Source organism: Pyrus communis, chromosome 17, assembly GCF_963583255.1.
Source record: "Pyrus communis chromosome 17, drPyrComm1.1, whole genome shotgun sequence".
Classification (NCBI taxonomy): domain Eukaryota; kingdom Viridiplantae; phylum Streptophyta; class Magnoliopsida; order Rosales; family Rosaceae; genus Pyrus; species Pyrus communis.
Window position 1 is genome coordinate 1,253,995 of NC_084819.1, and position 16,011 is coordinate 1,270,005.

General features: G+C 34.5%; 1 protein-coding gene across 23 annotated transcripts; it reads right to left on the minus strand.

Moving 5' to 3' along the window:
• Positions 1–5,276: 5,276 nt before the first annotated feature.
• Positions 5,277–12,132, minus strand: LOC137722940 (uncharacterized). 23 transcript variants are annotated; one of them, XR_011066835.1, is made up of 8 exons: positions 11,755–12,132; positions 11,282–11,639; positions 10,694–10,732; positions 10,096–10,475; positions 8,080–8,252; positions 7,696–7,760; positions 7,151–7,328; positions 5,292–5,864 (listed from the first exon to the last, which is right to left on the minus strand). XR_011066835.1 is itself a non-coding variant. In XM_068462069.1 (6 exons), exons 2-6 carry the CDS (start codon positions 11,307–11,309, stop codon positions 5,850–5,852), a joined length of 321 nt encoding a protein of 106 aa, XP_068318170.1. In that variant the 5' UTR covers positions 11,310–11,639; positions 11,755–12,132; the 3' UTR covers positions 5,292–5,849. The 23 variants fall into 23 exon arrangements, 2 of the variants coding, with proteins under 2 accessions (XP_068318170.1, XP_068318171.1); XR_011066834.1 differs by having other exon boundaries at positions 10,694–10,738; XR_011066816.1 differs by having other exon boundaries at positions 5,277–5,557; positions 5,691–5,864; positions 10,096–11,639.
• Between the last annotated feature and the right edge of the window lie 3,879 nt (positions 12,133–16,011).

Here is a 16,011-nt window from a genome sequence, read left to right on the forward strand (position 1 = left end):
CTATTCACCTTTAGTATTGGCTTTATATATAGATAAGAAGTTTGGCAAAATATTCGAACTTCGGATGTTTTCTAATTTTTTCCTTCTTACATTTATGCATTTCATTGTCGCAATACAAATAAAATTATTGTGTTGTTTTGGTTCTTCTGTAGTAACTTGTTAGTTTCGTGAGACAATTAAAAATTAGCATAAATTATGAGTTTGATTGACATTAAAATAGGAAAGCATACCATAATTACGAACAAACATCAAACAATCAAAGTTAGAACCTGAAAGTTAATATTCTATACACAGCGGATGGGTATTGTTCATTAATGGTGCCCACCTGGTTTTGTTCCTCGCTTGCTGAGCAATTTTTTGCCCTTTTCTGGAATTGTGCAGTGAGTTGGCCATTTTGCCTCTTCTGCTTTCCGGTGCCGTTCTCCATCATCTGCGGTTCTTTGCTTTTCAAAACCCAAGCACATTTTTTAATCATTTTTTCCCTAGAACAATTATTTTTATAATTTTTGTCATTTTTTGCGCCACAAACTATGTGGCTGGATTTAACTCCTGACAGCTATAATAATTTGTTTTGTCCTGCAGTCTATTTGTTTATCATTTTTTGTCCAAAAACCAATGTGTTTATCCACGGGGTAAAACAATTGGTGATTGTTTTGTTTATTATATATATAATTGTTTTTCTCATTAACTCTCTCAGCTGTTGCAACTTCTCTCTCTCTCTGAAAGTGGGTTTTCTTTTGAAAGTTTTTACGAAAAATTCACGGTACTGTTTATTTTAACGAAAAATTATATTTTTACACTAAAAAGTCAATCCTAGTACTATTCACTTTACCCTTTATTTTGTCCTTATCATTACCCAAACTAAAAATTTTAAGTCTTTTTTTATTAGTTTTCTTTTTTCTTTTCTGTGCATGTTATTATTTTATTTTTCTCTCAATGTTTCTTATATCTACCTGTGCATCATCCGTTCTTCTTCCTCCGATCACTCTCATGTCCAGTATTTAAAGCCTTTCTGGTTGCTTGTGGTTTACATTATGTCACGTGTTGATTATCCCTTTCCATTTCTATAAAGAGTCAGAAGAAAAGGAACCCGGATTGTCTGCCCTTCTCATCTCATATCCTTTCCATCTTCTCTTATTTTTGTGATTACAATTAAATCAAGTCAACATTTTATATTAATTTTTTTATAGAAAAAATAAGACAAAAAATAATAAGAATATAAAATGTTAATATGACTTAATCGTGATCATAAAAATAGTAGAGGATGGGAAGGGGATGCCATTCCATTGCCTAGTGGTAGCAACGAAGGCCCATTCCTCGAAAAATAGATAATAAATGCAAAGTGACAGAAATATATATATATATATATATATATGTATATATATATGTATATGGATATTGGTGATGCTGGAAGCATATTTTGGTTGCTTTTGGCTTAAAGTATGCCACGTCTTGATGATCCCCTTCCTTTTGAGAGAGAGAGATAGAGGAAATGGGGGATGCCATTGCCATTATAATTGCCTGGTAGTTACACAGGCCCATTTCCTGAAAATGAGATAATAAATGCGAAGTTGCAGAAATATATATATATATATATATATATATATATATATTGGGATAAGGATTATCCTCCTATTTTTGGTACTCTTCTGAGAGAGATAGAGGAAATGGGGGATGCCATTGCCATTATAATTGCCTGGTAGTTACACAGGCCCATTTCTTGAAAATGAGATAATAAATGTGAAGTTGCAGAAATATATATATATATATATATATATATATATATATATATTGGGATAAGGATTATCTATCCTCCTATTTTTGGTGCTCTTCTGTACTTTTTTATTTGTGTGGTTACGATTAAGCCACGTCAATATTTTATATTAATATTCATTTTTTTTCTTATTATCTATATGAAAAAACAATATAAAATGTTGACATGACTTAATTATGACAACACAAAATAGAAAAATATCGAAAGTGGGAGGGCAGACAATCCTTATCCTATATATTGGGCAGGACAGAAAAAGATTGTCCAATCTGTGTGAGAGGTCATGATGCGAAGTGGGAGAAAAAGGGTAAATACATATATATATATATATACATATATATATATATATATATATATATATATATGTATGTATGTATATTGGGCAGGGCAGACCACGTGTTGATCATCCTTGCATTTGGCTTTTCAACTCATCTCTTTTATTTTTTTGGGTAAATCTCAGTTTACTACTTTCATATTTCGTGGTTTTCAACATTTAGTACATCAAGTTTTTTTCATTCCAGAGTCATACCTAAAGTGTAAATTTTGGGACAGTCTCATACATTCGTTAATCAAACTATTAAATCTCCAGTTAACTGATGACGTGACGCCTATGTGAACAATGACTGGGCGCCACTTAAACCTATGGTTGCTGAAATTTAAACTTGGCAACAAGATAACTTTTTCATTATGTACATACCAAATAGTAATAAACTAGAAGAAACGATAGGATCCAATTCCTATTAATTCTCAATTCTTTGATCAGAATTCCTCATAATCTCAGTTTCTCAATTCCTTACGGTTTAGAACACCCATGCCAAAAACACTAGCTTCACTCATAGTAATAGACCTTATCTTTTATGTTTAGCATAAAATAGATAATGATGCATGATAATGGATTACAAATTATTTTTTATTTATTCAAGTTTGGTTTTTACTCTTTCATCCTACGTATGACTCCATTTTTCCATCCATGTCAACTAATTATTGCATATTATTTATTAATTGCTATAAAACGTTTTTTTTTTAACACTTTGTTTTATAATTTTAGGAAACAAAAAAAAAAATTGCTAACTCAGCAACGAACTTACAACGTTGACAAATACGTTTTCAAGAAATGACGACACGAACATTCAAAGGTATGTAAAATTAATTATTACTTAAATAATTTTGTTTTATTGACATTTTACATTTAATTTCAATTTTTACTAAGCTTTCTCTTTAGGGGAATTAGATATTACTCATATATATATATATATATATACATATACAAACTATATTCTTTTCACATGATCTAAATACATGACAAATCACCTGCTTGCGTATTGAAAGGTTAGATTGAATATCCAAAAGTATAAAAGTAGACATTTCCATAAGAGATATACCCTCTCCATATATTTTAATCTAATATGTTCTTTCACAGATTTAGAAAATATGGACAGAACATATCTTTAGTGGAACGATGCCTTTTTATACTTTTGAACATTGGCCTTAAACCTTTCACTAGACAACCAAATAATTAGCCATGTATTCACAATAAGTTAGCAGAAGAAAGTATGTGTATAAATTGGTAATAGTTAATTCCTCTGAAGAGAAAAGATGGAAATGATGATTCTTACTCTAGATAATCAAAATTGAGTTTATCAATTTACATAAATCTGATCCGTCTTAGAATGGCATTTAATTATGTTTTAAAAATTATATTAATGGCAAATAAACTCTTATGTAACGCTATCACTAGATATATTTTATTGCATGAAACACCAATTTCCATCTTTGTTGTACTAAATTGCAACAAACTTATCTTTTCTGATATTGGTCAAACTAAGACAATGAATATATGTTATCCAAATTCTCAACCCAGGTATGTCCAATTTCACTTACTCTTTATTTCTCAATGCATTTGTTTGAATAAATTAATATAATGTTAGTCAAAACTCAAAAACTTAGAAATTATGCTAAATCTATTTTTATTAATTTTTTTAGTTGTTATTACCTGCGAATTTTCTTATCCCGCAACAACACGCGGGCACCACTTCCTAGTACTAAGGTCTGATTTGGTACTGAGTTGATTATGACAAAAGGTGGGAGCTGTTTTTGTGTTTGGTAAACATTCAGCTTCAGCTTTTTTTCACAATTTTGGGTGAAAAAAAGCCAAAAACAAGAAGCTGCAAAACCCGGCTTTGAAAAACCGATTTTTTTTCACATCTATTTTACATAAAAGTTTACCAAACACTCTGATACTTTATTTCACAGTTACTTATTCTCACATTACAGTAAAACCCAGCCCTAACTAAAGGGCTGTGGTGACTCCTGTGGGAGCAATTAATTTGGATCTAAAAAGAACTTTGAAGTAGTTGAATGAAAAAGAGAGGCCTTAAATGATATGTGTAACAACTCCCAACCGTTTTCCTGCTGCTCGTTTGGAAAAAAAAAAAAAGAAATTTCAAAAGCCGAAAAAAAGAAAGAAGTCTTTTGCTTTTTGTTTCTTTCAATTTAAACCCTAAACCCTAAAATAAATTTACAAAATTTACAAAATTACCCTTAGATTATTTTATGCACTCATTTTTGCGGCTTTTGATTTAATTTTTTTTTGCTGAGGGGCATTTTAGGTCTATTATTTTTGTCGAAGCTGTGACCCTAAAATTGGGACGCTAGCTTTCTATATAAAAGATTTATGTGTAAGAATAGAAAAAAGATGTTTGGTTATGATTTTCCTTTCAGAAGTGAAAACAGTCCTCCCACCAAGCTTAATTATTTTCCACTATTCGTCGCTCACTCACTTTCACTTGAATTATTTTGTTTGTGTGGTGTCGAAATTTATTAAAAGAATCCAAGAAAACACAACCGGGCCTCCCCTCCTGAACAAAGCACGAAATATAAGGCGATGGAAGAGACAGAGGAAATGATACGAACGACTAGCTAGTGATAAGTCATCGCCACAGCTCACAGGAGCTAATAATCTAGAGGAAATAGACAAAAGAGTAGGGCAACGGTTGGACGGGGGAGCCATCTCTGGACTTTTCTATTGATTGGAGCATGGATTCACATGTTACACATTTTAAGAGGGATTTGAAGGACGCATGTTTACATAAATTGATGTCGGACTCTCGTCTAAGAGTTAAAGAGGAATATCACTAAACCTAATTCGCGTTAAAATTCTTATTAAAGGCCGAATCCTTAGAATGTACTTGAAAGTGCTTTTTGAAGAAGCTTCTCCAAAAAGCATTTATATGAATCAAAAGCTTTTCTAACTTTTTCTATCATACGTAAGCCTGGTTTGGTACTGAGGTGATTCTGAAAAAAGCTGGTATAAAAAAAAGCTGAAAGCTATTTTTGTGTTTAGTAAACATTTAGTTTTAGATTTTTTTCACAATTTTTGGTGAAAAAAAAGCCAAAAACAAGAAGTTACAAAACCCAACTTTAAAAAACCGGCTTTTTTTTCACATCTGTTTTACATAAAAGTTTACCAAACACTATAATACTGCTTTTTTTTTTTTTCAAAAGCACTTTTACAAAAATGTTTACTAAACACTTTGCTGCTTTGTTTCACAACTGCTTATTCTTACAGCACAGCAGAAGCAACTTTTTTTTCAAGGCACAGCAATACTAAATCAACCCGTAGTCAGAAGCGTTTTGGCTCAGTACTAGCTTAAGGAACAGCATTATAACAACTCGAAGCCACGGATTTGTCATTTGGCTAGCTAGAAGAACAGGATCAAAAGGCCCCAAAGAAGACCAACCGAGGCACAGGAAAGGGCACTTGAGAATTGCCCAACCTACGTACACCTGACCCAACCATATACATAATGTCAAAGGAACCCAATGAATCGAGTCACTTGAATATTTTCAAAACCAGGTAGAAGACAGTACTTGGAAGAGGAAATTTGAGGCTCAAATCCACACACACACACACACACACCTTTCATTTCATGAGCTACAAGAAAAAAAGTAACGTCATCTTCAGCTGCTACGTCCATACGAAAATATTTGCAAGACCACCGTTCCCAGCACATCAAGCTCAACATGTTTGGGAATGTGAGGTGGTGATCGATCGTAACTCGCTTCCCGTAAAACTGGATCATTTGCCAATTCCCTGAATCAAAGACATAACTAAACTCATCAATCTGTAAATAAAATTTATCTACGCGAGAACTTCAATTAAGTACAACAAAGGAACGTGTGCCTATACCTCCAAAAAACCATAAATGTTCTCTTGCATTAAAGAATCCTAGGAGATACCAAATATAAATTTGAGAAACAACAATAAAAATGTTTAACTACTGACTAATGCTATAGCCAGTATATGTTCTTGTTCATCTTAATGTATATTAGGTAAATACTAGCAAAAATGTCCGCGCATTGCTGCGGGACTTGAATGCACCAGCCTTAACCACATGAATAAGACATTTAACCTAAAAAAAAAAAAATTCAACATAATCATGAATGAACAAAAGGGATAGATGAGTGAAAGGTGTCGGTAAGATAAGCAGTTTGGCTTTTATATACATTCAACTGAGCTGATTACAAAGATTACCGTTGCAAAAAATGCTCTGTTTCCTGAGAAACATAAGCAACATGCATTTAACACTTATATTGCTCTTCAAGTTAAGATAGCAAAATATACGTCCAGCAGGCCAGGCACGTGTTTTAACAGCTAAACAAAAATGCAAAAAATGTGTGTTGTTCTTGTTTCAACAGCTAATCTTTCAAGCACTAATGTATGCATTAATGTATAATATCTGAGATCCTATTTGTTTTTTATTGACTGATGGTTCAACATCATCCACCTAATTCATATCACACATCCATAGATACCTGAGAACACTTATTCTCACCACCATTGCGTTGTTACTTTAGTATGTTTTTTCACTGAGAAGAAAAGGAAAGAGCATCACGAAAAAAACTAACAATTTCAACTCTAAAACGTCACCTTATTCCTATAACCCACCTCAATCAACAACAAAAGAAGAAAAATAATTGATCCCTTCAAAGATGCTTTCATAAACTAAAAGATGTCCTACCCATCCAAACGAAAGGGGGATGTTATTTTCAGTCCCATGTGATATCGGGACAATGGAAAAATAATTGATCCCTTCAAAGACGCTTTCATAAACTAAAAGATGTCCTACCCATCCTGACGAAAGGGGGATGTTATTTTCAGTCCCATGTGATATCGGGACAATGGAAAAATAATTGATCCCTTCAAAGATGCTTTCATAAACTAAAAGATGTCCTACCCATCCAAACAAAAGGGGGATGTTATTTTCAGTCCCATGTGATAAGCATGTTTACAATCATACAGGTCAGATTTCTCTTTTAAAATAATCATTTCAATATGCCTTTGCTCAAGGAGAGACAATTACAAAGAGAGAATAATACCTGTTTTTTATTAAGACGGTAGCAAAATTCGTTATAGAGTCGTCCTCCAAGCTTTTCATCTTTTATATCAACAAACACCAAAACTGGGCAGCTTGGTATATCAACAGACGGTTTACCATCCAAATCATGTTTAAGCAATTCATCAGCTATATACATCTCCTTCAAGAGATGTTTGGACCTACAATTTGATCCGCAGTATTCTTATTGCATGTAAAACTAATTTTGGGGAACCAAATCTTAGCAAACCAAACAAAACAAAACCCCAAATCAATTAAAAAAAAAAAAATCAGGCCAAAAGAACCCCACACCTAACAAAACCCCAGATTCGCTGAAAAAGAGATTTATCTTATTTTAGCAAAATGAATTCCAACTGGCCACAAACCAAAGCCTTGACCAAAATGAATTGCACTTAAGTGTCAACCAAATTTGCAAACATTTAAAAGTTCTTCGATTTTCACACGCCAAAACAACATATCAAATTAAAAAACCCAATGCAATGTTAGTGAAATAAACTCGCACGGTATTTTAAGCGGTAAAACAATCACCTTACAAATGAATAGGCATATCTGATTCTTCCAAATCCTTTCACCTCCATCCGAGAATACGTCCCCTGTGTCACCACAAAAACATGTAAAAAATCCTTTCACCTCCATCCGAAAATCAAATGCTATAAACACCAAATTCCAAACAATGATTGTATGCATATCCCAGCCACAAGGGAACCAAATTTAAAGAATTATTTGGAGATGAAAAGCCTAATGTAAACCCTAATAAAGTTCATAAATTTTATAATAATCCTCCGATGCGGGACAACATGACGACCCTATTGTCGAGTTGTGTTTGTATTCCGTTCCAAGGACTGCGTAACTAACAAATCAGGGCTCAAAAATTGAGATTTATCTTTCAGAGGAAGTGAGAGAGAGTGTTACAGTGACAATGGCAGTGAGAGCTAAGAAATAGGAATCCATGACTCTTCCCATGGAAATTGTTCTGGATTGTTGCTCTTGAATAAAAATCTCTCTGCCTTGCTTGCAGCTGCTGAGTTATCAAAAGTGGAAAGGAAGCCCTTCGAAAATTCAATACAACAGGAAAATTTTATTTGCTGCAGTTTAACACCATCAGATTCCAAGTAAATCATACTATTTTAACAATTCTAAAGTTTAACGTCATGTGGATTTGGCAAACTAATTCTGCACAAAAATAATATTTTGAGGATTCATAAGAATGCGGGATTGAAAGAAGAGTGCAGTGTCTTGAAATAAAAGTAACTGCAAAGGAAATTAACAGTTTGCATCATTGAATCGAACTAAAAACATAGTAATGCCATTAAATCTCTCCTCTTAGAATTACATATCATTGTTTATATGGTTTGCTGTAAATAGTAGAATTCAACGAAAAACTTTCAATAAGAAGAACTGAAGGCAGTGGCCAGTTTGCCATTGCAAACACTTCCAGTCGGCTGATGGTTCACAAAGTCCCTTCCATAAAGAGGGTAATCAACCTTTCGGTGTCTGCCAACCACCGCCTTACATCCAAAGCCCCCATCTGCAGCAACCTAAACCAACCAAAATCCTAAATCCTAAAATTCCCAAACACAATAAATCCATTAGCAATTCTGAGACTTTCAAATATAAGGAGATGGACCAACACAGAGAGAAAAGACTTAAATTTACAGCAAGATGAAAGCTTTTTCAAATTTGAGGGTCAAATCTAATGAAATTTAGCAAAACGACCAAACAGATGTGGAATCTTTTGCATCCCTGGGAATTCTGGATTAGGGTCATACGGAGATGAAGATATAAGCAATGTCTATAGGGATTTTAATTTGGTAATTGTTCTTTTATTCTTGAAGACATGCTAGAGTAAAAGTTTCAAAGACTAATTCTAAAGTTTTCTCAAATAAATAAGTGTAGGCTGAATGGTTCATTGCTATTGAGAAAAGAAAACACCTTGACAAAGTGGAAGCAATCTTATCGTGTGTGTTAAGCTTTTTTGATTATTGGAAACCCATGATATACAATCATGAGCTCTACGTATAGAAACATTGGAATTGTCGTGAGAAAAAATCAATTACCAACCACATGACCACAATTTAAACCTCGCCTTGCTTGCTAATTGTGGGGTTTTAAAGCTAGAGGCCCATTAAACATTGACAGACACCAGACTCCCCAATGATGGAAATTTCTATTGCATATCTGACCGAAACAACCTTCACACAGAATGTCCACTTAGAAGCCTACTCCCTACAACCAATTTTAAAACATGCATAGAAATTTTGCATGTTTGATTTCTGAACAATCAGTATCTAAGCTAGCAGAACTTTGGAAATGCTTCACAAAAGAATACGTATAGGGTGGACTAATATATATATGTGTGTGTGTGTGCGCGCGCGCGCGCGTGTGTGCGCTTGCGTGTGTTTGTCCAACTGTCCATAAATTCCTTGCCAAATCAACCTTGACCCATTCGAATCTATAAATTTGAATTTGTTTAAATTCCCATGGCTACACTTCTTCACAAACACTTATCAGCTGCTAAAAATTAAACTGACCAGCTATGATTACTGTGCTGAGCTACAGGATACAAAATGTGTGATATAATTCTGTTTGTTTAGTAAAACTATTACACAGCTAATTTTTCTCTCGCCTCTCTTTTCCTTTCAATAATGATTGATACAAAACAGCCATTCTTCATTGGGAATCAAGGATTGCAACATTAATATTATCAATGATCGACAATGTAAATTGACCCAAAAAAAGGATAGTCCACATTAAAATATGTTAAGACCTAAAACATTCTTCTACATCCACCAAAAATCTTCACTTTTTAAATCCTCTAAAATTATATCGTGGTCAAATACATTTGAATTTTCATAAGCTTTATGCTGTTAAAAGTTTAAAATCAGATAATAAAACATAAGTAAGCAGAGGATAGGAAGTCAATGAAACCTGCAATGTTAAATCCCGAGTCGGCAGCACGTTTCCTGCAATGGTTCACATGGCTACCTCAAAACAGGTTGACAATTAAGCTTCATTATGAATGGAAAGATTAATAGATGACAATTAAGAAGGATCAAGAGAAACAAAAAAGCCAATGAACTGATGAAAGAGCAAAAAAGAGAAACAAAAAACCTCAACTAAGCAATTAAATGGAGTATTACTTGATAGAGCTGGAAAAGTACCCAGGTCCTCAGAGAGAGGATCAAGAGTGACTGATGAGAGTGCAGAGAAACGAATGATTGAGAAATTCAAGCTCTGAGCTCAAAGTTGGGGCTTCCACTTTCCAACTGGGGAAGAAATAACAGACGAAACACAGAGAGCCAATCCACCTAAAATATTAATCAAATGGGTTTTCTTCTAATTCAAAATTTGGACCACCCAAATTCCGATGAAGCAATAACCATTCAAAATTCCAACAGATTGAAGCCCTCACAGACTACAGACCATCAATACCCACCAGTAAAAATTTTGAAAACAGTAATAATGAAGGAAAAAGAAATTAAAGATGCGAGCCATTCTCTAAATCTCAGACACCAATCCAAATTACCAGTAATTTGCACACCAATCTCAGACACCGGAATGTTGGCTGCAGCTAAATAAACAACACATTAGGACCAAGCAACTTTCTGTTTTGAGCCACACACACACACACACACAAAATATGATACAAAACTGTAAAAAAAGCAGCAAAAGGCATTCTCAAAATACACAAAAATATAAGATCAGATGAATCCCTATGTATTCGAGTTTCAGATCACAAAAAAATTTACATTCTTCAATAAAAAAAAACCCAAAGAAAAAGGCTGAAATTATATACCTCAAGCACAAACAGCTTAGAAGCCTACACACAATACAAACAACAACAACAACAACAAAGCCTTTTCTCACCAAGTGGGGTCGGCTATATGAATTCTAGAATGCTATTGCGCTCCCCAGAAAATGAAAACCACCGTTTCTTGAAAATACAAAGAGAACCAAATCATACACCCACACTCAGAATTCCAACATAAAAACAAAACCCCAAATTATTTTTTTTACGCAATGACTCATTTATTTATAAATTCAAGAAGCAGTAAAATCCAAACAACTCTTTCGTTTATGAACAACCCAACTTCTGTAGAACAGATGTGAATACCTGCATAAACATTCGACGCGTAACCCATTGCTCAATCCTTCGAGTAAAAGTTAAACAAATGCCAATATAGTAGTTTGAGGGAGGCGCATTGCTACAGACGAAGTTGAAGGAAAATAGAAGCTCTGCAGATAGCAGGCTGGGATCCACAACTATTCAAAAATTGAAGATCCCAGTAGCAGGACAGTGAAGAAATCCCCGGGAGAGTGCAGAAACACAAAATCAAAGCTCTAGCCAGCTGGGACCGAGAACCATTCAAAATTGAAGATCCCGAAGCAGGGCAGTAGGGAAGCACAAAAATCCCAGGGGCCAAGGGAGTGCAGAAGAACAAAACCAATGAAGTAGAAGAAGCAGACGACACCTCAACACAAAAAGCAAAGAAAAAAGTAGAGAGTTTTAGTGGCAAGGGTAGAAATTCATTTAATATTGGCATGAACATGATAATCCAGGCAAAACAACTGAGGAAGTCTTTTTACCTAGCCGCAGCATGAGCAATGTCAAATCCACCCATATGTCAAAACCCTATACTTAATTTTCATATAAAAAAATCCAAATAGAAAATCAAGACAAATCATAGTTGTCGGATTCGGTGAAATGGTGTCCGAATCCCGTATCGGTACGTACGCACCAGTACTTTTTGGATTCGGTGGTCAGTTCGGTGGTTCATCCAATAATCTCTAATAATTTTTAATCAGAAAACAGAAAAGAAAAAACACCTGTAATTTTTGGGAAGAGAGGATGGAAACAACTGGAATTTTGGGAAGCTCTGTGCTTCTGGTTTTCATCAGGTAGAGAGCAGACGAAGAGGGAGAGGAAGAGAGATAAAATGTTTAGTTTAATTGTAATTTTCAACTTTTTTGTTGTGTTAGTGGGGGGATCCATCTGGAGTGTTGATTTTTTTGAGGAGAAGTAAGGAGGGACAAGGATTGTTTGTTCTCCCATTCTTTGTGTTTTCCTGTTTTTAATGGTCATGGTTAAAGCACGATAATATTTTATATTGTTTTTTTATAGAAATAATAAGATAAAAATAAATAGTAATATAAAATATTGACGTGGTTTAACCGTGACCACGCAAACAAGAGAGCACGGAAAATGGGAGGGCAAACAATCCTTGTCCAGTAAATAGTGGGAGGCTGATAGCATTTCCCCAAGTTCGATATTAATTTAATATTTATATTAGCGTATAAACACACACAAAGTGTGTGAAAAAATTTTGTATTTTTGTTTTTGAAATAGAAGGGGAAAAGAAGGGAGTGATGGAAACGTGGGAGTGGGAAGTTTTGTTTTATTTTTTATTTTTTTAATTAAAAATATGTTATGAATTCATGTTTACTCCTTATGTGATTTTCGAAACCCAACATGCGAAGGGTTAATTAAAGGGTTTAGGGTTTAGAGTACTTGCTATTTGTTCTGTTAGTATCATGATTTTCATTCAGTGAACACATCTCAAGGCGACAAAGTGGAGGGATTGTTTTTGCCAAGTCATCGTTTTGGGTTTGGGGAGTGGGGAGGGTTAAACCCTCGAGGGAGAGTGTCTTTACAAATTTAATTTGCTTTTATATCCGATTGTATTGAAGTAATTGTAGGTTGCATGACATTACTGTTCAATTATAGCTTTGGTCGAGGGCCCTTGCAATTTACTCAACATTTCACCTAGGCCTTGAGCTTTCGTATTCTTCACGGAACCAAATTAGTTGTGTTGGATTCAAAATATTCCTAAATTTTTTTTGTTTTATTTTTTGGTGTGTCTTTGATCATTTAGCTGAAATTTCATTAGATTTCGTCGTTAAATTTGAAAGTCTTAGGGTTGCTAACGGATTTACTTTTTGTAAATTTCAAAAATTTGGATTGTTGGAGGAAGCAGTTGATTTCTTGACGTTTTGAGGTATATAATTATGCGCCATCATTTTTTTTCAAAGCCTAATTAGTTATCTACCTTTTTTACTTATATTCGTGAAGCTTTCATGCTTGGATTTTAAATATATGATTCATTTTTGTTCGTTTTAGCTTACATTGGAACTGAGTTTCTTTTTATTTTATGTGCGTATCTGTTATCTGTCCATTTATGTCAAGGTCGAGTAACTAAGCATGTATTTGGTGGTTTGAGCTTAGAATGGAATTGGGGTTCTTTCTATTTTGTTCACGTATCTATATCTGTCTATTTATGTAAAGCTTGAGAAAACTGAGTAGTCAATGTATTTGTTCCAAACGCCATTCAAATTGGATAATTGGTTTATTTGTTCTAAACCCCATTAGAATTGTGTTTGCTTGGATAGTTAGATTAGGAATTTTGGTTTGACATTTTGTGATTGGGATCTAATTACAGGTTTTGTGTTGCATGACTCCATGTTTCAGTTTTTGTCCTATTTATGTGGTTAGTTTGGGATCTAATTGTCCAGTAGTTGGACCTTTTTTTTTTTTTTTTTTTTTCCTTTTAATTTTGTCTGTGTGATTCTATGAGGGTTGAAGGTCCCTTGCCATCTCTGTTATTCTGGTTTAGGCTAGTGTTCTTGTTTTTTTATCGAATGTTGTTAGGCATTTTATCTCTGTGATTCTGTTATTGGTTGGTTGGTGTTTTAATTGGGTTTTTTTGATAGTTCCACCCCCTGCCCCCCCCCCCCCCCCAACCAAAACAAAACTTCAAAGAGAGCATTGTTCATTGATCAACCAAGCAAACCCGACAGGTTAAGTTTTCCTCTCAATTATCCTCTTATGTGTAAATCTTAATAAATATGGTTGCTTATCTTGGGTGTACATGTGTTATGCCGCTGATCAAAAACTGTTAGCCAATCTTTTTGCACCATTCTTTGACACTTTTTTGCATACCTATTACGATTCTCTTTAACCTTATAAATTGTACCTTCATTCACAGCAAAAAAACTCACACCGGGTAAACAGAGACAACCAATTATGCTAGAATTACCAGAGAATTCCACAAATTGGTTGTCCCTAAGATTGAGCCCGCCAACAAAGAGCCGATAGCTGCACTCAAAACAAAGTCTCAAGCCAAAAAAACCAAAGATAGGTAAATTATAATTTGTTTTACACATACACGCCTGCATAACATTTGTTATACCAATGTTTGCTAAACTATGATTCATGTTTTTTACTATAGTGATGAAGATGTTCGCCCGCCGAAAAAATGAAGGATTGCCGTCTTCGTTATGAATTGCTACAAAGCTGCTCTCTATTTTTTTGCCTGTAAAACATGTGTTGCTGAAACATTTTTTTTTAGTTTTTTTGTAACTGCTTAAACAGGTGCTTAGGTTGCAGGGCATGTATTTTGCCACCCTAACTGTAAGGGCAAAATATGTGTGGACTACATCGTCCTTTTGTAACTAATGGAAACAGGGATCCTGCATCTTTATTGCTTTGAACATTTGGGATTTTTTTTTTTTTTTTTTTTTTTTTGTTTTTGTTTTTTTGTTTTTGTAACTACTTAACAGGTGCCTAGGCTACAAGGCATGCATTTTGCCATCGTAACTGCAGGGGTAAAATATGTTTGGACTGCATCTTCTGTCACGCCCCAATCCCGACATACGTCCAGAATTGACACGTGACGTCACAAAAAATCCGTATTTATCATATCCCACCTCCAGGATATGGGCAAGCACAACCCAAAAATCGAATCGTATAGTTATTTTCGTATATTTTATGGCTGCATCTAACCTCCCCGTTAGACTGCCTATGTACCCTAAACAGGGATCAAGCCATTCCTAGTTCGTCATGCACAATAATTGACATATAACACAGTCAGATTAAGTCGAAAGGTATAACATTTCTCAATCAATCAATAGAACTTGACAAGCATGAAAATACTAGACTCAGGGTTACATAACAAACCCATCTGAAAAACATGATTTCCCCTCCAACTATATATAAATCATTATGTCGCAACATGATACCGCAATTCACAACATATATCACTTCAAAGAACCAACGAAGCACAATACCATTCTCTAGCCACATTTATCAACAAGTCCAATCATAACAATAACCATGATATCCAACATAACAATCTCACATGACGATTAACCTTTCCACTTCATCCATCACGTAATTCATCACGTTTTCCACATAAAATCGCATTTCATAGTGTGTAACATAGTTAAGAATTAACAAAGTACACATGATTCTCTAGAAATATAAATCAACTAAAATCCTCATGATAACCACACTCATATCCAATGTCATTCCACAATCCCATCAATTAATAATGTCAACCATCACATCATCAATAACACATACAACACGTCGAAACACGTGGGCTAGAGTGACATAGTTCGACTGAAGACTACATCTTTGAAAAAGGGAAATTTTGGACCACCCAACGAAATCAAGGCATCAAAAGGGATTCCGGACCATCACTCAACGGAATCCAAGCCGAACTCAGTTCCGGACCACACAACAGAACTGAACAGAAGTCCAAGAAACATAACAATGGCTCGAAGAAACAAAACATGATTCAAGTTACTCAATTCCCAAAAAATCAACGAAACAATCTCGAGTAACAAATCCATATCACAATGGCTTATCGGTCCATTACTAGACCTCACATCTCTCAAGCAATTCAATATGCATTACAATCATGTGTCATAACCATTTCCAATACCCAAGTTAAATCACATTTCACTTCATCATACCAATCACTATGCTTCCAACATTATATTCCGATCCATAGCTTGTAACATATCAAGGAATTACGAAGCACAATATTAATGTTTAATTACGTT